A 15,801-nucleotide genomic window follows, 5' to 3' on the forward strand; every position below is an offset into this window, starting at 1 on the left:
GTGGGGGGGGCCGGGCCCCGGCCCTGCCGCTGGGCGGGGGCGTTGGGGAGGGCACCCTTCTGAGGGTGAGGCGGTGGGGATCTCCTCAGCCCCTTCGCCCTGAAGGGAGGGGGCCGCCCGGGTTGGGGGGGGAGCAGCGGGGCGGGCCCCCTCCAGCCCTGCCTCCTGCCCCACCGTGGCCTCCGCAGCAGCGCTCTGCACCTGTGTTATCAGCGCGGGGCAGGGCCGCAGCCCGCAATCCATCCCAAACCGGTCGGCTTTATAATGGTAATGGTGTCCTGTGTCAGTAGGCTTGCCTGTGAGGAGTCACCCTCTTGGGAGAGCTGCGCTGAGTGACTTGGGAGGGAGTGACAGTAGTAGGAGGCAGTCCTTAATTATGGGCGCTTCTCTTCCAGATGTTTGGAAGTAATGTAGGTGCTCTGAAAATAGGCAAGGATTAAAAAGATCCCTTTCTCTTTCTTATGCACATGCTATCTCCACTTATGAGTCTGCATCCTTGCTAGTTGCTTGTCCAGGGATGGTCTTACACCACATATTTCTCACCCCATTGAGAGATGACAGCAGCTGAGTCCTGTGCTTCCCAGCCTTGATCTTTTCAGTCTACATGCTGAAAGAACTCCTGCTGTACAAAGGTGCAAGATTTCCTCCTCCCCCCCCCCTCCTTTTTTTGTTTTAAATTTTATTGAAACTCAAGGACAGTTACTTTGCATTTGAAAAAGATCAGGGATAGCTGTGTTAAGTACTTGACTAACAGAGTTATCATAACAGTATCTTCCCTGTGTGAGATTCTGAGGCTGGCTGAAAAGAGGGCATTGAGGGGTTTACTACATATGAATTATATCAGGAATCGTAGAGCCAGTTCCATTTTCTCTAGTGAAATGTGAGTTTGATTTTGTCTGTGTATTGGTAAGGAATAGATATAACTGGAAGACTTCATTGAGATTTATCTTTCTGAAGAAAATAGCACTGCAACTATCAGATGACAGAAATAGCAGTACTTTTTGAGATTATCATCACTGTTGGTTTTTATGAGTTTGTCACCAAAGCAAAATGGAAAACAGTCGCTTGCTCCAAGTTACGGTGTTCAAGAAACTCAACCAGTGGGAAGGAATGGATCATATTGCTTGTCTAGGCTGTCTTTGGGAACAGCATGTAGGTTAGTAAAAATCTCTGAACCAGAAGTTAGGATGGGACCATGTTGTTTATGTGTAGTGCCAATCTGTGAAGAAAATACCAGGGTTGTATTAGAAAGTGTTTCAAAATAGCTGCGTTCCTTGAGGAGGGGGAGATTGGATATTTTTACATTTTATTTCGGAAAGAGTGGAAAAGGCTGAGCATTCCTTGTTGGTAGAACAGCTCTGCAACTTTTCCTGTATATGGAAATGTACGGCTACTGAATGTTGGCATGTACTAAAGCAAGATCGTGGAAAAAGCAATTTGCAGTTGTGTTTTGCTTATATTAACACATGGAATCTCAAATCATGGCTGTCCAAGGTCAAAGGTAGCTTGGATTATGTCAACGTTTTCACATTAATAAAAAATAATTAATTCTTTTGCTTAGGACTGCATATTTTTAATAGCTTCATTTGATTGGTAGAATATGATTATTAGAAAAAACATGAAAATCATGCTGGTTAAAATTATGACCTGGACTTAAAGCTCATATAGTTATATTTGAAGTACATTTGAAATGTATCTGTAAGTTGTATTTCTTTAAAATAGCAGTGCTTGATTTCTTTAAAAAAAAAAAAAGGAGAAAAGAAAAAGTCTCTCCAGTTATTTGGATTGGCAAAGTACTGTATCATCTCTGCTCCAAGACTCAGCGCTTTCAGCACATTTGTTAAACTAGTGGTGTGATAGTAATGGCTAAGCTCCGTAAGAACGTACTCATCTTTCATTCACTACTGAGTTTCTGTTGGACTGCCATTCATTTCCTGTTTGCTTCCAAATTCCTACCTTGTCCTGAAGTCTCCACCCTCTGCTAACATGGCCATACTTGGGTATGTTGTAATTTCAGGCTATAATGGGTGTGGATGTCTTGGAATGACATCACAGAGGTATTTCTTTTTAGATGTATATGTAGGGGTAAAAAGACTTTGATCCATCAGCAAAGGTTAAATTGCTATGAAAATGAGTGGAATATATGGAAGGAATTGACAAATTCAAGTTGTATGTATTGAATTTTGCACATTTTAATTATTACAGGTGACCTGGGGTTTTTACGATGTTACCTTCCGTCCGTTTATGCTGCCCTTGGTTAATGCAGGACACAGAATATGATATAATATTTTAAACAACTTTGTATTTGCAGGTCGGTGCGCCTCCAGTTACAGGTGTTCAGCACTGTCTCTTGTAGCAGTCATAAGTTAAAGAAAAAACTAGGTCTCTAGCTTTTTTTAAACAAAATATTTACAAACTAGAATGATTCAGCTTGTTCTTTTAGTGTTTGAATCTCATGGGGGGAAAAGCCTAACTAAAACTGTTTAGTGCTAGAATTGATTTGAAGAAATTAGTAATTAGTCAATTACTAATCTTAGTAATTTTTCCCTAGGATACATATAAATGGGTTTATCAAATAATCCATCAGCAGATTACAATTACATATAAATGTTCTGGACACACCAATTTAACCTCCTGATATATATATATATAAAAAAGAAAAAGATTTTATTGTAGTGCTGCCTGTGAGCCTTGATAGTTGTCAGGATTTTGAATCAGTTCACTGAGATATGCTCCTAGAATTTTATTTTTCCAAGTATTCTATTTCTATAGTAAAACTATTAGGTTTGTTAGATTTCCTAAGAACCTGCTGTCTTGCCTGTGAGGATGTACTAAGAAGCATGCATATATGGCTTTTAGGGCAATTGCAATTAGCTATAGTAAGCAAGACAGTTAAAATTCATCAGCCTGCTGAACATATCAGGCCATACAGCAAAGGCAGCTCTTTAGTGGCCTTAACTTATTTACTGAGTAAATTGTGATCTTCTGTAAGTAAATTGTAATACTGGACTGAAACAACCTTGGTAAAGGTTGAAGGCTGATTTTGTTTTAATAATTATCTAATTTTGAAGTGTTTTGTTTTCAATTTTACACCTTTCAGCTTTTTCAATTTTTACAACATAGGAATATCTTTAACTCGGAATGTCTCTACATCAGTTTTTACTAGAGCCAATCACCTGCCATGCATGGAACAGAGACCGTACTCGTAAGTAATACATTAGTTTTAATTTTTAATTTTTTTTTCAGTTGCTATTTTCTCTTTGCTGTCAATTTGTGATCTTGTAATGTTCTGGATCACATTTGGTCAAGGTATGGTCAAATACATAGTGCCACATGTTAAACGTTCCACTTCTGATGCAAAAAGCACGCGTCTTCTAAATCTGAGCTATTCTAAACCCATTACTGGAACTCTGGCATATGAGCAAATCTAGTCTTGCTAGTGTTCCAGAAAGCTTTGCCTCTTGGTCTGCACCTCGTGAGAATGACCTGGCCCTTACCCTCTATGACCCTCTATTTCCATACCCCAAACCAGCTCTTTCTTTTAATAGCCTAGCTTTCCACTATAATGTGGACTGTTATGTTCCAAGGATATTGTCTTTCTGTGCAGTATACTCATGACCATGTTATGACCATAATTATTTGAGATTATGCAGGGATGTTGGCCCTTTGTTTACAAAATCCATGTAATGCTCTGAAATTTGAGAATACGGGTTTTAGATTAGAAAAGTAAAGCTTTCCAAGTGAAGCATTTGGTATTAAAAAGCCTTCTGTACTATTGGATTGTTTTATTTCTTCTTCAAGAGATTGCCATTAGCCCTAATAATCATGAAGTCCACATCTACAAGAAGAGCGGGAACCAGTGGGTAAAGGCTCATGAGCTAAAGGAACACAATGGACACATTACAGGTAAGAGAAGATTGTGCTGTGCCAGACATGAAGTTTGTCCGCCCCCTGTTTTCCCCAGTTGAGAATCTGAATAGGAAATCTGCAAGTGTTGAGTAAATAGATCTTTTTATAGGTTGGCATGCCCACTTACGGAGAGCTTTGCAGTATTTTTCTGGACTTCATGCAATGAATGTTAGGAAGGAAAGCCCTATTTCATTTCCAGACGTTTTGGTAGAGTTACTCAGCCTTTCTTTCTTATCTGTTGCTTATTTTTCATCTGTAACGACATAATAAGAATAAATTTTCAGTCTTGTTGTGTCTCAAACTCTCCTGGTGACACATACTGCTCCCTTTCAAGTGCTAGTGTTAAAACTTCATCAAGTGTACAACTGTTGCATTGGTTTGTGGTTTCCAACAGCAATAAATACCCTTTTTTAGGGCCTGTATAAAGACTTGAAGTGGTCAGTCACGGACTTATGACGTACCATCAGTGAGCACATTTTACTGCAGTATCTGTATGCACAATGAAAATGTAAGAAGAGCTGCCACAATGAGTCACAAGGTGTTATTTTTAAAATATGATTGTCCTGTGGTAGTCTTTTATATTACTATTTTTTTTTCATGGTGATATTTTAATAAGGGCTTTATTCTCTAAGGAATTGAAAGTAATTAATACAAGCACTTGCCCAAAACATCAATATCCTTTATTCTGTTCTCAACTCGCTAATGGGCAGAAGTATCTGCCCAACAGAGCTTTACAGGAACTTTATTCAATTTATCTGATTCTTGTTGTCAAAGAGCACAACTGTATGTGCTCTTTTGTGAGGAGTCACTTGGGCTGAATTTACGAATGACATGCTGTTCCCCAAAGACATTTCTCTGCATTTTACTTGTACCTGTTAGTGTTAGAAGCCAAATATTCATGACTTGGGAAAACAGCCCTCCCTGCTTTCCTGCATCGCATATACCTTTGGAATGCTAAACGCTGTGGTGGTTGTAAAGAGTAGACTTAAACGGTGGTTAGACACAGGAGATGGACTGATCAAACCACTTGTTGCCTCTGATGGGAGTGATTCAGCTGCTGCCCAAGGTCCCTTGTCTTCTGTGTCTTGATTCAGAGATTTGTGGTGAGCTGCTTCTGTTCACTTACAGGAAGAGCATTATTCACTCTTTTTGCTGGCATAGTTTTCTGCTGAGCTAAAAAGCTGAACTTGCCATGGGTCAGAACAGCAGTGCTGGTGTCGGGGAGGTGGTGGGCAATAGAAGTAGAGAGGCAGGATGGTCCACTCTTTCAAAAGCAGTGCTAGATTGGCTGGTGTAACTATGGTTTCAGACTACCAGCCTCTTTAAAATTGAACTTTTTAAGCATAAGCCTATTTTGAAGTAGACCATATATAAATAATATGGTTAAATTAGTACAAATTATTTCCATATCTTTTATCCTTTTTTTCAGTTTGTGTGCTTAAGGAATGTTTTTAATACTGAATGCAGTTATGGAAAACCATTGAAATATAATTTTGTGGCAAGAGAGTTCAGGATTGTACTCTGCATCTCGAGAAGGATGCTAAGGAAAAGATGAAAAATAATGTTGCTGTAAGACTTTCCAGTTAAGAGCATCCCTCATTACATAGGAGGGGAAAGAAGCAATGGCAGACTTATCAAAGGCTTCATTTTATTCTTTGAATTTGTTATTTTTTGCTTGGTAAATGTTTCTCATGGCACTGCTTTAATAGGCATGGAAAAAATGTCAGGATTCTGTCAGTAAGTACATAAAGATTGATAACTTCTAAAAAAAAAAATCCCCCTGCTATCTAAACTTTTAGATCATGACTGCGGTCTGGCAGCAAGCAGACAACTATGTTAGAGGTTTGTGCATAGTTTTAGTTTTAGAATTGCTGGGTTTCAGCTGTTGAAACGGGTCTCTTGCAGAAGCCAGTGGTTTGCAGCCTGCGGGTGGACAGGCCTTAGCCAGTCTGCAGAGCTCCACCTGTTGGCCAGCCCTCAGAGCGGGCTTCCTTAGCGGGCAAATTCTCTGTGGAACCTGGAAATTTGGGATCTGCAATTTTGATGAAAGCTAGAGGGACAAACTGATATCCCTAACAGTTTAAAATGGTGCCTGGAGAATAAGTGAACAAGGGGGATACTAACAAAACATTAATGGCTGTCTCTGTGGTAGAAGGCTGTGAGATTGTCTTTGTTCTGGCTTACTGTAAAGCAAACAGTATGTAAAGGGAAAAGTTTATTAATGTGAACTCTAAATTGTAGGTATTGACTGGGCTCCCAAAAGCGATCGCATTGTAACTTGCGGTGCAGACCGTAATGCCTATGTCTGGAGTCAGAAAGACGGCGTGTGGAAACCAACCCTTGTGATCCTGAGAATTAATCGTGCAGCCACCTTTGTAAAATGGTCTCCCTTGGAGAATAAATTTGCTGTGGGAAGTGGAGCTCGACTTATATCTGTATGCTACTTTGAATCTGAAAATGACTGGTGAGCTGTTTAAGTTTAATTTCCATTTATACTTTTAATGTCTGCATGGGAAAGCTAAAGCCTGGATTTTAGGTGGTAACTAGGTTACTGTTTCCTTAATTCCTAAAATCTTCAGGAAGTGTAAGAGGGATAGGCCTCATCAGTTCCTTCATGGACTTTTTACAGCTTAGGGAGAGGATTCCCTCTTTTACGTCTTTACTCTGGTGTAGCACCTAAAGGCCTTGGACTTAGCCAATTTTCAGGTTATACGTGTTGGTGTGGATGTGTTCCAGCTGACTGCCACAAACATATGTTGCTTTTCTAAAAGTGCAAGAATTTCTGCAGAGTAAAAATTTCTTTAGCACAACTGTATGGTTGAAATAAGAGAAATGTTTTCTCCCCCCACCTTCTTCCAGAATGAATGAAGAAACCTTGACTTGAGTCTTTCTTCCGTATAGATTATTTTGGGCCATTTCTTGTCATTAAAGAATTCAAGTATGTGACTTATCTCCAGGGTGGTCGATTAGAAGATGTTTGAGCTTGTCATCTACCTGTTCTATATTCTGTCATATATTTTTATCACAGTTTATAGATTTCAGACAGGACTATCATAGATATTTCCTCCATTAACTTTTTTTTCCATTTGGCATTTAAATGTAGTGCTTCTGATCTTTAATGGATCTACGTTTGTAGCTGTGTGTTGGAGCTACATTTACCATCATCTGTAGGTGAAATCAGTATGTTGAATATCTATTATTTTGGGTTGCATAAACATGCATAAAAATACAGGTGTCTGTGCCTGCTGTTCTGTATTCAGTCTTCCATGTGGAGATGGTAAACAATGAGACCATCTGCAAAATACATTTTAAAGATCGTTTTGGACTTTTATGCCTTCCAACATACTCAGTTATTAACACTTTCTCTGCCTCACTTGTCTGCAGAAGAATCAAACCCCCATATGTTGAAGACAAATAATTTAATGCGATCCTTGAAACTGCTTGTGCCTGATGGAAGTAAATTCACAGAAAAAGCACCATCATCCCAAAGGCCATCAAGTGAATAACAGATTTCATTACTATTTTGTAAATAGTTCAAACAAACTAAATCTGCTGAGACATATTTAGGCTAATATTGATGCATTTGACATCACGACCACTTTTTGCTGTACCTCAAATAATTGAGATGTATACACTGGTCATAGAATTGGCAGTTGACCCATTTACTTGTTGTGTTTTATAGTTACTGTATTATTAAACAGTAGAAAAGTCAATAGGCAAGAGAGATGACTGTAAAGCTCATTAGAAGGAGTTGGAGAGGACTTGTACTTAGTGATCTAAGAAAATAGTGCTGCTTAGCTCAATATGAGAGTCAAAGCTGAGCTCTTATTCATAGGATGTAAGGGACCAGGCAGTTACTGTGCAAAATTCACATTAAGGAGTTCCGTCTGATGCATTATAAAAATTAGTTAGAAGGGGAATAGGACTCAGGTGAAGAGATACATATTTAACAAGAGTTTCTTCACAGTATTTAGAATTTTAATGAAGATAACCATATAAAGTTCACAGACTGTACAAGGGAATATGAAAGATTTGGACATAGTGTGTGTTTTGCAAAACTGATGTGTTTAGTCATTGGCAAGGGGTGATCTTTTTGAGGAGTACTTCATGGATTTGGGGGAGTCTGGTAAAATATTTTCATATGAATTTTCTCTCTCTCTCTTATTTTTTTTATTTTTTTTATTTTTTTATTTAGGTGGGTGAGCAAACACATTAAAAAGCCCATTCGTTCCACTGTCCTTAGCCTGGACTGGCACCCCAACAATGTTTTGCTGGCTGCGGGATCCTGTGACTTCAAGTGCAGGTGAGAGAAAATAAAGCATTTGTAAATCAATTTGGATTACTGGTTCAAGTTAGTCAGTAGCATGAGCATGTTGATCATGCATTTGCTATTAGAATAGAAGATGGCTCATTGCATACTGTTGTTGTTACCAAAATAAAATATCCAGCTTAAGAGACTTTGGCTTTGGTGCTGCTGCATGCTGACTTTGGACTACTAACATGTATCTATTGAGGGACACGCCTGAATTTAATGCAATGATGGGTTTCTTTACTAGGAGTACATGGAAGTACTACTACTCAGCACTCAGTGATGAGATCTAGTTTTTTGGCTGAAGTTAGACTAACAGGGGCTATCTTGTAGAACAACATCACTGTTACTTAGAGTTTAAAACCCAATATCCTAATGCTGCAGTTCCAAAATCAGGGTAACTCGGTGCTTCCAAAGGAGGTATCTCACCTTTTTCTTTCCTGAGTCACTTGTTCTCTCCCCTTTGCCTATGCTAGCCTTAATGTTCTTGCAGCCCTGTGGTGAGCAGGATCAAGGAATTGATCCTCCTGAAACTCAGCATAACATTTTGAAGAACAATAAGAAAAAGGCTGGTAAAATCAGATCGGCATGTGAGATGGATGGGGTAGTCTTTCAAACTGGTTATGAAATTGCAGCATGAGGGATAGGTCCTGCAAGTTGCTCTGTGCTGAGTGATTGGGGTCACTGCAATGAAGTCTGCATGGGGAGCTGTCTGCAGAGTGGTTGACTTTAATTCATATTTTACTTAATCACTTGTACCTTGAATAATAATGAAAGCCTCTTTTCTTAAATTCTTTATGTAATAGGGCAATTTTTAAGCTTCAAAGTGTGTACTAAAAATTACTAAGAAAGAGTGGGAGGGGGAGGTGGGACCGATTATTACATTCCTTATTTCAGAATGAAACCCATGCATCTAAATTCTATCCTTTGATACCTTTTTATGTAAGGAGAGATGTTAAATGGAAGCTGGGAGGAAGAGGAGAGTTGTGTCCCTTTTCTGCATTAGCTCCGGTTTTAATTAGATAAACTATACATACTCACTTCTTTTCACAAAAAAAATGTGTTGTAGAACATACTCATTCATCTTACAGAAGCAATTGCTTTTCACATGTGGAAGCTTTTTCATGCGTGTTCGTAAAGCGTCTTGGGACTTTGACATTAGGTCAGCTGATATATTTGTAGATATATTTCTCTCTCTCTCTCTCTCTGGACTTGAGCTCTTTTGTCTCCAGGCTTTGGTGCTTGTTATGTACATTGCATTCCTGATGATCTCCTCTTTCCTGTTTTGGTTGAGGAGTTAAATTTGCATCATTTTCTCTTCAGTGTGGTTTTGTGGGTTTTTTGGGGGGGGGGTTGTTGTTTTGTTTTGTTTTGTGTTGTTTTTTTTCTTAAGAAAGTCAAGGTGTAATTCAGTCAATTTCCTAGGAGCATTCTCTAGATGACTTGTTTAGTCTTTTGTTTCCCATCAGAAAACTCATTCTGTCCTGCATCTTATTTCTCTGAAAATGGGGTGTATTTTGAAAAAAAAACAGATCTTGGTTTAAAACATTTGGGAAACTTTCTGCTCTTCCTTAACATTGTACTTTAGGATGAATCATTTAATAATTTTACTGTTTTTATCATAGAAATCTCCATATGGAAACATTTAAGAAAGGAAAAGTAGTGGAGATTGGTACTGGGTTTATGTTTCTATTTCTTCCCCAAAACCATGAAAGAATATTCTCTTTGGTAAATGATGAGTGCAGATCTCTAGAATTCCAGTTCTAGGGAATGTTCAGTTACAAATTAAAGGTAATAGATATCTGGGCCTGAAGTATATATCTATTCTGATAGGTGGTTCTGAAGAAAAGTATGAAATGGATCTGCCAGAGCTGCTACCAACTAATAAGCAGCTAAGTGGGAGACATTTTGGAAAAAGAGGGCAGAAGAGGCTCCAAGTTGATAGGTATTCAGCAGAGTTTTTTTGGTGGCTGGCCTAGATGAGCTCCTCTTACGTTTGTCTTTAGAAATATATATATATAGCTAACAGCACCGCATAGGTGTGAATTTTACATTCTGGCTGGAACAATGTTGCTGTGGGAATGAAAGTAATTTCCCAATGTTCTTTGAAGGCTGAGGCCTTCAAGCTGAGATGATTTTGGTTTTAAAAGAGAGGGAGACTTTAGTAAGGGAAAAGACTTTTTTTTTTAACTAAGAGTTATCTTCAAGGTCTTTTGGTACTTAGGAATGATTTTTCTGCCTTGTGTCAAAGGCTGTTGCTTTAAACATCTTGTCCTATTTCCATACATTAAGAGAACTGTCCTTTTAGATGTCTCTATACAATTAAGTTTGTTGAAGGGTTATCGTTAATTATATTTAAACTGATAGAGCCGAATACAAATTCATACTTAATTCTCTGAAAATCTGTACCTAATATAGCTGAAGTTAAACGCTTCTTGTTCCAAATGATCAGCTTTATTTGAATAAGCTGAATATAGGTACCTTTTGAAGTGCATACCCCATACATGTAAAAGATTTAAAAAACAGGGAGGGGGGGCAACATTTCCTTAAACTCACTGTAGAATAAGTCCTTTTTGTGTTTGACTGCAAACATGAATATTTGATCATGGGTTTTCGTTTATACTGAAATGTTTCTCTGGTAGTAGTATGGCGTAGCTCACTTGCTCTTCCTGTGCAATGGACTCTAATCCTATGTTTGTGACGTCCCAGTAACTTCCATGGTAACAGTCAAGAACACCATATTGTGGCATGTCTGAATCATGCAGAAGGAATTTGATGAAAGGGGGAGGCTTTCTATTTAAACATATCTTGAAAATTGTAGTGCTGGGAAAAAAACTGTAAAAACATTGTGGTATTTCAGGTTTTCAAGACATTCTTTCAGTAACGAGGCAGAATAAGGTGGCTCAGAGCCCCTTTGCTGGCACTTGAACATCAGTTTTCTTTCTTTGAAATCCTGCTAAAAAGCGACTGTTCTTAAAAAGTGGGTAATTTTGTAGGTGTTTGTATTAGCTTCTGATTATACAGTGCAATTCGCAGTTTTTCTCTAACTGAAGAATCGACTCTCAGAGTTATTAGCACTGCAAAAGGATGAAAGGGAAGTCTTAGCACAGTGGATAATGCAATGGCAATGTATGTTTTTGTGCCATCTTCTGGAAAAAAAAGGAGAGAGATACAGGAATAGCATTTATGAGAAACCTATATGCATTACACACACCCTTTGTACTATTGCTTTCTCTGTGTATACTGAAGCTTCCAAGCCACTGGTGGCTTCTTGTTTAAAGATACCGTAGTTTAGGGGGAGACAGGGTTTATTAGAATGCATCTATGAGCTTCCAATGTGAAATGTATATGCAGCTCCCAGGAGGTTTTTTCTGTCTTTGTTCATGCTGAAATCTTTTATTTGCAGGGTGTTTTCTGCTTACATTAAGGAAGTGGATGAAAAACCAGCCAGTACACCATGGGGCTCCAAAATGCCGTTTGGGCAGCTGATGTCAGAATTTGGGGGTGCTGGAAGTGGCGGATGGGTGCACAGTGTCAGTTTTTCTGCCAGTGGTAACCGCCTAGCCTGGGTCAGTCATGATAGTACTGTGTCAGTTGCTGATGCCTCAAAAAATATGATGTAAGTATGCTCTTTCTGTTAGTCATTAGCTGTTTGACACAGAAGGAAGCAGTATGTGGAATATTGCACTTGCAACAACGAGAGCCGGGACTGCTGTTACCAGTTTTGACAATTTTACTGTAGATTCCTGGAGTCTCTTTGAGGCCTATATAAATAAGGTAGATTCTTAGAATTTTAGATTATACAATTTAAATTTCTTACAAGAATTCTTCATCGATGTTATAGTGAATTTACTCCGGCAGGGAAAGAAGCATTGGAAAAAAAATACAGTCCACTCTAGTGATTGGGGAAACAATATTTCCTTGTAAATGGATTCATGAGAATCCAGAAACATGCTCAGTCCATAACTAAGACCCTATCCCCAAAGAGGATCTGGAAAGTAAGTTGTTCATTTCATGAACTGTTAATTCCAACCACTGTCCTTAAGACACTGTTACTGCAAGATTTCAACTTACACCTTCCAGTCCAAAAAAATATTTTATTAAGAATCCCTCCTTCTGCTCTTCATCTTGATCTGAATACCTTTTCAGTGTCCATGGCCTTCTAAGCAAGAAGGAAGAGATTCCCCATATGTTTCAATAGCAGAGATCTCTAGTGGATCAGCCAGGCATTGCTGTGCTTCATTTTGAATTATGATTCTGATGGCTACAGCTGTATAAGTACCTGGCTGGGGTATCATTAAGTATAAAGTGTTCTAGAATTCTTTTCTCATTTGTTAAAAAGTCACAAAAGTTGACTTAATTTACCATACAGGCTTTTTCCTCCTGAAAAGATGATGCCAAGCACTAAAACTTGATGTTAAGTGTTTTTCACATGCAAATGAAATTAATAGCTTCAGCAGTTTGAACCTTTTTTGAGGGTATTCTTTTTAAACTTTTGCCACTGTTTACACAAAATAGTAGATAACTTCAGCCTCTCACCTGGAATACTTTGTGTTTGTTATAGATCTTCCAGGACACTTTCATTAGGTTAAAACTTTTTACTACAAATTACAACCTTCTGGTGTCACCTCAGGACAACTGAGCTACACGGACGTCTTTTCCAATAATCCTTGTGTGGGAACGGTCTCTATTTTTTGTTGGAGCAAAAGATGAGAGGTTTCAGTGAAGTCCTCTAACAAATGTTCTTGTGTTCAGGGTTTCGCAGCTGAAAACAGAGTTCCTCCCACTCCTGAGCGTGTCGTTTGTCTCTGAGAACAGTGTGGTGGCAGCTGTAAGTGTCTATTATTTTCTCCTTGTAGAGTGTTGTAGTGTTTTGAAGAGGGAGAAATACCACACATTATGAAGTTAGTAATAAGCAAGCTCTTCCATAGTGTTAGTATGTGCATTTCTGCAATTAACAGCAGCAGAAAAACGAAATGGTGATTATGTTGGTTATGTTTCCTGACATGCTTTCATGATGTCTGGTTGTAGGGCCATGACTGCTGCCCGATGCTCTTTAACTGTGATGACCGTGGCTTGCTGACCTTCGTTTCCAAACTAGACATTCCAAAACAGAGCATCCAGCGCAATATTTCTGCTATGGAACGCTTCCGAAACATGGATAAAAGAGCCACTACAGAAGATCGTAACACTACCCTGGAGACACTGCACCAAAACAGTATAACGTGAGTGTCTTGGCTGCCAATACTAGGGAAAGGAATGCTCTTCACATCACTTTGGTTTCCCAGGATGTGCTGCAAACTTACGAGAGCTGAAATTTGCCATATCAAATGGGTTTAGCTGGTATCCCGTTTTCATTTTAGTCTTTCACTAACAGCTGTCTATTTCTGGGACTTACATGGAAGCTGGTAAAGTTAATCATTGATATGGCATGCATGCTACTGCTGTTTGCTCATGTTTAATGTGTTCTGTTACTTGAACACAGTTTATCTTATCAAATATGTAGATGGTTCACAAGAGGTTTGTAGCACTGTGCAAAATGTAGTCGGCAAAATTCACCTGAAACAGGAATTCACATACCTGATTCCTATTTCAGATGTTTTTTTCATGTGTATTTATTCATCAAAAGGATTGATTCAGGTTAATTGAGTAAAATATCCTTGGATTTTAAAAACGTATGTGAGCCCAGAGGATGCTAACATTTGTGAAGCAATTTGTCTTTATTCGAGGAAAATGTTTAGGCTACAGTCACCAAGTGATAAAAGAGCTTTCAACATCCTTTTTCTTTGATTATTTTTCTGAAGCATTGTACCAAAAATCTAGCATAAGCTCCGCTATACTCATGTCTCCCTTTGAGAGAGTAGGAGTTGAATTCAACCCAAATTTCCCAGCTTTTTGGCTCTCTGGAATGGGTGTCTGTGTTACAGCTACCACTCTCTGTTTTCAGCCAAGTGTCTATTTATGAGATAGACAAACGAGATTGTCGTAAATTCTGCACCACCGGCATTGATGGAGCAATGACCATCTGGGATTTCAAGGTATGCTTTTACTACCATGTTTATGTGAACTGGGTGCGGTGGTGGGATTTTTTTGATCTCTAGCATCAGCTTATGGGGCTCAGCCCTAATGCAGGTTTTATTAGCAGTAGGAAATCCAGACTGGAATATTCAAGACCATCAGTGAAATCCATAAGGAAGACAGATCCAAGATTCAGCGTAAATGCAGATATACTTTTCTTAGCAGATGGTGCTAGTCCAGACTTAATTTTTTAAGGGAATCACTTAATGTCCCTGTAGGAATGAATCCCACTAATTCTTTCCTTCTCTGACCTCTACCTCAGCCACAGTCAGGCTGGAACAATCATTGGTTCGACACAGCCCTCTACGTCTTCTTGCTCCCATCCATTTGGACTGAGCTCACTGTCTTTCTGCTGAAGATGGTCCTGCCCTCTCATAATTAACTTACCAAAGTAGTAAGAAGTTACCTCAAACAGAAAATGCAGTAAGCACTGTACTGAAAACGGTGAAAGGATTTAATAATACAAGTGCTTGCTTTGCTGAGGACTGTCCAACAGAGGTCTCTGCTGGCCTCCCCAAGCTGCTAAGAGCTGTGCACTGCCTTTTAGAAAAAGAATAGTTTTTCTGTATTCTAGGATGCCAGAAAGCTCTGGTGGGGACAGGAGCCAAATAAGAAATTGAGGTGACATACAAGCTGCTTTAATGCAGTTTCAGGGGAAGGGGGTGGAATCATTGGTCTATATTTGCATGAGTTTGAAATGAATGACTATAGTCATCTCTGGCTCTTGAATAGGAGTCTAATCTCAAGTATTCAGGGTTTTTACTTGTTTTTCTTAGCATCAGCATTTACACTGAATTATTTAATACAGGATACTGTAGCAGATTGTGATTAAGATTTTCTCTCTTTCAAGACCTTAGAGTCATCTATTCAAGGTCTACGAATCATGTAAAGATGGATTTCCGTGATCTAGCAGGACAAACTGCTTGACAGAATGCAGCTCCTACATCTGCACAAGCCCGAAAAGGGAGGAGGAAGGTTGAATATTTGGAAACACTGAGAAAATACAGCTTGACAGATTTTCTTTTGAATCTAAATTTGGTGAATTGTGTTGGTTTCAAAATCAGCTGTGATTGTTCTTTTTTTTTTTTATTTTTTTTTTCGGTTGGTTGTTTCATTCCATTCTTTACCAAAGCTGCTCCTTAAGTAGTTTATTGCAGGAAGTTGTGAATCACTAACTTAAAAGGGGAATTTTATGTAAATTGTCTGCTAGAAATAATAATAATAAAAAAAAAGAAAAACTGATTATTTGTTTTGATGCTCATTAGTAGTGATTAAAAAAGGGATATTAAGGGAATTAACTCTGAGAGAGAGAGAGCGGGAAAACCCTGTACTGATATTTTATGGTCTTAAAACAGGAGAAGTTAATCTTAACTGAAAGTTTCTTAAAGTTGACAGATGGAGACCTGGAGTTCTGACGATCTGGATGTGCAGATTCAGCTGGGCTTCTTTCAGGGGAGTTGTTCCCTTGAGGTGATGATTTTGGAGGATTAATAATTTTCTCCTAC

The 15,801-nt window shown here is 38.7% G+C and overlaps 1 protein-coding gene across 1 annotated transcript; it reads left to right on the forward strand.

The window, feature by feature from the left end:
• The first annotated feature begins 2,775 nt into the window (after positions 1-2,775).
• On the forward strand, positions 2,776-15,538 carry ARPC1A (actin related protein 2/3 complex, subunit 1A, 41kDa). The gene is made up of 9 exons (XM_010570335.1): positions 2,776-3,205; positions 3,802-3,906; positions 6,151-6,373; positions 8,105-8,212; positions 11,625-11,837; positions 12,974-13,049; positions 13,250-13,443; positions 14,166-14,256; positions 15,147-15,538. Exons 1-9 carry the CDS (start codon positions 3,142-3,144, stop codon positions 15,183-15,185), a joined length of 1,113 nt encoding a protein of 370 aa, XP_010568637.1. The 5' UTR covers positions 2,776-3,141; the 3' UTR covers positions 15,186-15,538.
• The last annotated feature ends 263 nt before the right edge of the window (positions 15,539-15,801 follow it).

Source organism: Haliaeetus leucocephalus, unplaced genomic scaffold (genome assembly GCF_000737465.1).
Source record: "Haliaeetus leucocephalus isolate CR32 unplaced genomic scaffold, Haliaeetus_leucocephalus-4.0 Scaffold295, whole genome shotgun sequence".
Lineage (NCBI taxonomy): Eukaryota > Metazoa > Chordata > Aves > Accipitriformes > Accipitridae > Haliaeetus > Haliaeetus leucocephalus.